Genomic DNA, 6,000 nt, shown 5'->3' on the forward strand with positions numbered 1-6,000 from the left:
TCAGTTGACTCACGTTTGAATTTTTGTATCGCGATTTCTTGCGCATTGAAATCTCCCAAAATGTTCTCCAACTGAGAAATGAGTTTTTTGACTTGTTCACTTTCACGGAATGCATCCAACGTACATCGTGTATCGACTTCATCATCACGAAGATTTTCTTCTAAGTCTTCGGCAGCCATATTGAATAACTTTTTTATTTTGTGTCTCAGATGAAAATTGATAAGGGAGATAACTCCTATATAGATTTTATTTGAAGTTAAATTTCGGGGTTTTACTAAATATGTCCAGATCAAAGTGTAGTATCTGTTCTTCAGATGCTGCAGCACTTCTATTTCTTGTTCTCTTTCGGTGGAGGAGAAATCCTTTACGACTGAGACAATTTTTATTTTTGTACCTTTTCTCCACGTTAAAAAACGACCCTGGTGTCTAACTCTGTCCCGTGGGGAGGCATAGTAAATAGGTACTAAATATGTACGACCAAATTATCCCCGATCATTGTACGACGACTGATTGCTCCTGCTAGTTGCTGTACAGAAACAACGTCTAAAGTTGCTTTAATCAGCAGCAGTGGAATCGGACATTTAGTCGTGCCGGGTTTTGATCGTACATTACCGAGAAATGGCCTTGACATAAGGAGTTTTACTAAAATTCTACAACTAATTATGTACGATTATTTGTTCCTGCTGCGGTTTTTACTATTGAGGCAATTTTTACACAAACCTGCTACTGGGTTTGTCAGCGCAAAATATCGTAAAATCTGTTGTATTATTAAAATAGACAATAAAATGAATTTATTCACAAATTTCAATCGAGAGGTTATTTTTGGCAAATATATTTTTAGATTCATATGAAAAAATATTCACAAAAAATTTTTTCCAATTCTGTATGCTACTTTTATTCCGTTTTTGTTTTTATTTTTGTTAAAAATCTTCGTAAAAAAATAAACAAGTTTATTTTAGATTAGTCGTGCCTTGATTTTGCTAATTATGCACGACTAAAAATTAAACACGATTTTATGTACATCTAATTAAATCATTAAAACCTGACAATTATTTGGCACTCTTGTAGTGGTACTACAGTCTGATTAGATCCCTTTTTTTTTCTTTTTTTTTTTTTACATGGTAGTCACCACTTATCAAGGCTCGTAGGCCACTCGAGAATAAGGGTTATTGCGCGTACAGTAATCAATGGGATAATATCGTTGTAATCGTTAGTAATGGAGATTTGATAAAGTGTCTTACTTAAGGGGACGGTTTAGCGGGAATTTGTTTATGTTGGACTTTAAGACATCCAAGTTGTAGTCAGGTGGTAAACAGGCAAACGAAAGAGAGTTCCACAGGCGTGCAGTTCTAAGAAAGAAGCTTTACTCATGGAATCCACGTTTTGATTTAGGCACAGATAAAGAGTGGGGAAAACTATTGACAGCTAGACGGGTGTTTTTCGTGAAAGACTGGCGAGGGGGGACCAGAGATTGGAGCTCAGACGAGCACTTGCCATGGAAATAACGATAAAATAAAGACAGGCTTGCAATGTCTCTTCTGTGGGAGAGAGGTTGCAGGGAAGAGCTAAGCTACAAAGTCTATTTTGTAATCTGTCAAGGCAGGATAGGCTGTTTTTAGCAGTTCCTGCCCAGATGTGGCAGCAGTACTCCATCCTTGGACATACTTGGCTTTTATATAGATAGAGAATTACATCAGCAGTGAGATATCTTCTGGAGCGGTAGAAGGATCCCACCATTTTTCCAGCGACCTTGGCAACAGATTTGATGTACGTGTTTGTTATATTGTAGATTATATGAATAACAAGTCATTACTGGGGTTGTACAGAAAGGGTTTATTTAGGTAAAAAGGTACACACATTTCTAAGCGTCCATTGACAGCTTAGTACTAAATTCTGTCTCCCACGTGAGGAGAGTTTGCTTGTCTTTTTATAGACGTAACAGTCCATTCATTTGTGGGGTGTTGGATCAGTCCATTATATCACCTTCCTCCCAAGCTAAATTCTTCCCTAGAATTTCGCTTCACCATTTTTTTCTTTTTTGACTTTGTCCAAAAAATTCAGTTCTTTTTCTTTTTCTTTCACTTCTCCTTAAAATTTGCGTTTGCGAATTTTTGGATTTTGTAGAGTGACTTGTATTTTCAGTTACTGGTGCTTCCTTTTTTGGAGGCTCTAATGTGAAAAATGTCATACAGTACTTCCATCAGTACTTCATTGTTTTTAACTATTTCAATATATCGGGGTCTGAGTTGGTTTATATGTTTTTTGTGGGAAAATGTCTGACCTTTTATAATGTAGACCATTCTTCCAATTCTTTTTGAGATTATGCCTTCTTCTCAAAAACTCTTCCCTGTCCGATAATTGTTGAAAAAAACTTTATCCCCGTCCTTGTATATCTTGTATCGTACATTATCTTTTACACTTTTTTTTACTTTTTTATTCGGAATTAACCGGTCGAACACAGAACGCACTTTTCTGGCAAACATTATTTCCGCTAGGGATAAATTTACATTTGTATTCGGATTAGGCGTTATCCTGTACACTGCTAAAAATTTCTGAAGACTTTTTTCTTCAGTGTCGATGTTATTGTTCTTTTTTAACGCTCGTTTAAAAGTATCGACAAATCTTTCAGCTTGTCCGTTAGATCGAGGGCTAAAAGTTGGTGTTGTGATATGCTCTATGGCCAGTGACTCACAGTAGATCTTAAATTCTTGACCTTTGAACATGGTGCCATTATCACTAACAATTGTTTTTGGTACGCCAAAACGCCCAAATACCTCATCCAACGCCTTTATTGTGTTTGCCGCTGTAGGATGTTTGAATTTAAAAATTTCTAGCCATTTCGACATGCTATCTACTATTACCAGGTAATAATATCCTTTTAGAGGTCCTGCGTAATCTATATGGATCCGCGTCCATGGTATATCTGTTTTAGGCCAAGGTTGCGTCTTAGTGGGCGGCGCTTTTGCTGCTAGTTGGCAACCCTTACATAATTTTATCATTTTTTCTATGTCCTGATCCATTCCAGGCCAGTACATATATGCTCTCATTAGTGCTTTCATTCTGGAGATTCCAGGATGTTCCATGTGGAATTCTTTTAAAATTCTCTTCTGTAATACTTGAGGTATTACCACTCTATCTGCGTACATTAGAGTTTCATCGCACTTTGAAAATGGAAAAACTGTTAATCCTTTCCTCTTCTTTTCTTTTTGTCCCACTTGTTTTTTTATCTTGTTAATGTATTCATCTGTTCTTGCTGCTTTCTTTATTTCCTCAAGTGTTACCGGAAGTTCCCTAACAGTATTTATTAATATATCTGTTAGTTCATTTTCTTCTTTTAGTGCAGCTATAACAGTTTCTTCAAGTAATTCAGTTTTATTTGGGATCAACCTGGACAAACCATCTGCGTGTGCAATTTTGCTGGATGCTAGGTGTTTCATTTTAAAATTGTAGTTTAACAGAATCATGCTCCCTCTTTGTAACCTATTAGCCGTATGAGTAGGAACTCCTTTTTTGGAACCAAAAATCGATAACAAAGGTTTGTGGTCCGTTTCCAAGATAAAAAATCTTCCATGGATGAACCTATGAAATTTCCTCATGGCGTATACAATTGCCAGACCTTCTTTTTCTATCTGACTATAATTTTTTTCTGTGTGTAGCAAAACCCTTGAGGCATGAATAATTGGTTTAGTCGATCCATCTTTGAGTCTGTGTAGTAGCACAGCACCTAAACCGTATTCGCTCGCATCTGCTGCTACAATTCTTTTTTCGGATCGTAGTGAGCTAGTGCTAAATCCGATAACAGACATTTTTTAATCTTTAGGAATGCTTCATCACATTCTTTTGTCCAGAGCCATTTTTTTATTCTTTTTCAATAATTCGTTTAAAGGTGCTCTTAGTTCATGCATATTTGGGATATAAGAATTATAATAATTTGCTAGTCCCAAAAATGACTGTAGCTGCACTATATTTTCTGGTCTAGGCATGTTTTTGATTGCTTCAGTTCTATTAGGATTAGGTTTTCTACCATTTCGATCAATCACTTGTCCCAAATATTCAATTTTGTCCATCCCAAAATTACATTTTTCGAGAGCCACTTTCAATCCATAGTTTGATATTCTCTCGAATACTTTGCCAATGTGGATTTTATGCTCTTCCACATTTTTACTTCTTATAAGGATGTCATCTAGATAAGCCATAGCAAAATCCAAACCTGCTAGCATTGTATCCATAATTTGCTGGAACAAATTTGGGGCTACTTTTAAACCAAAAGGCAAACGTTTTAGTGAAAATAGTCCTTTATGGGTATTTAATGTCAGGTACTTAGCACAATCTTCCTGGACTTTTACTTGCCAATACGCTTCAGACAAATCAATTTTTGTAAAAATTTTTCCTCCGCTTAACTTCGAAAAAATTTCCTCTGGGGTAGGAAGCGGGTAGTTATGCTCCTTGAGACAATCATTTAGACCTGTCGAAAAGTCCGCGCATACCCTGATTTTATTATTTTTCTTCTTAATGTAAACTGTGGGTGAAGCCCATTCAGAGTAGTCCACTTTTTCTATTACTCCAATATCTTGAAGTCTCTTTAATTCTTTCTCTATAGTTTCTAATGCTGAAATGGAACCTTTATTTTGGGTTTGAAAACTGGTTTAGCTTCGTCCTTTAGTTCAAATTTCACCTCCGTTTTCGTGCAGCAACCCAAACCTTCAGAGAATACCTCTTTAAAGTCTTTTTTTAATTCGTCAATAAACTTTCCTGGTAGTTTAGAATTTTCTAAACCCGCCAGACTTACTTTATTGCAAAATGAGCTTATGGGTTTTCCCCATAAATTAAAAAGAATCATTAAGTCTATACCGAACAAATTAGAATTTTTCCCAGGTACGACATATAACTTGGTTTTCACAGCATTCTCCTTTAGAGACACATTGGTAAAAAATTCACCCTTAAATTTTAGTTTATTTCCAGACACACTTCTGGCAATTTTTTTTGTATTTTGTAACTTAAGAAACCCAATTTTCTTCCAAGTTACTTCGTCAATTATACTTATGTCGCTTCCCGTATCTAGAAGACAGTTCACATTACAGCCATTAATTTTAATTTCAATATATTTTCTTTTATCACACCTAGATTCATTTTTAGAATCAATGGTCTTTATTTCTGCTTTTCGGTATTTTCCTTTCCTGCATACCGTTGATTTATGGCCTTTTTTATTACATTTGTTACATATTTTGTATTTAAAGTAACAATCTTTAGTGAAGTTGTTTTTTCCCCACATGTCTTACAGGATTTTTCGTGTGCACATTTCATCACCCTTTCCATTTTTTTTTCCATATCTTCAAAATTTTTTCCTTCGATGCTTATATTGTCCTGCTTTAAATTTAACAGTTTCTGACACTCTTCCATAACTTTTTGTAACGTTATTTCTGTGTCTTGGTTCATAATGGATAATATCATTGAACGAATATCCTTATCTTTAGAGGCTGTTAAACCTTGCACAAAGATTAGACTTTTAAACATATCCTCTTTGAGGTCTTTTAAATTAAAGGATTCACAATGAGCATTCACTTTCCCTGCATAAGTAATAAAATCTTCGTCCTCCTGCTTCGTGATATTTAAACATTTATAACGTGTATAGAATAGACTATATCGTTCACTGAAAATGTTTGACAATATTTTTATTGTTTCACTAAAAGAAATCTCTTCAGGTTTCTTTGGAAGGATAAAATTTGTATACTTTGTATTTTCCTGAGATCCAAGTTTTTGAAGAAGGATAATCTTCTCTTCGTCTGTCCAAGACTGACATCTCTTAGCAAAAATATTTTCGTATCTCCGAAAATATGCCGGAAAAGTTAACCCATTTGTCGGCTCGTATACTCTGTAGTATTTCGCTTTGCTTCAATTGTTGTTGCTGAAGTAATTCCATTTGCTTTTGTTGTGCAAACAATGCCGATTGCATAGTTCTAGTGAATTCCGCTAATTGCTCCATGTTAAAAAAAAAATTTT

General features: G+C 35.2%; 1 protein-coding gene across 1 annotated transcript in view; it reads right to left on the reverse strand.

Annotated features, from left to right (window-relative positions):
• The window catches only part of LOC145252668 (tubulin-specific chaperone D-like), a gene marked incomplete in the record, with an annotated part of 249,915 nt that extends 249,702 nt beyond the window's left edge, over positions 1–213 (reverse strand). The window contains 1 exon segment of the mRNA XM_080112451.1: positions 14–213. Coding sequence (XP_079968577.1) covers positions 14–179 — 166 coding nt within the window.
• Between the last annotated feature and the right edge of the window lie 5,787 nt (positions 214–6,000).

This window comes from Euprymna scolopes, chromosome 29 (genome assembly GCF_053919585.1).
Source record: "Euprymna scolopes isolate OS-2025 chromosome 29, ASM5391958v1, whole genome shotgun sequence".
In the NCBI taxonomy this organism is placed as follows: domain Eukaryota; kingdom Metazoa; phylum Mollusca; class Cephalopoda; order Sepiida; family Sepiolidae; genus Euprymna; species Euprymna scolopes.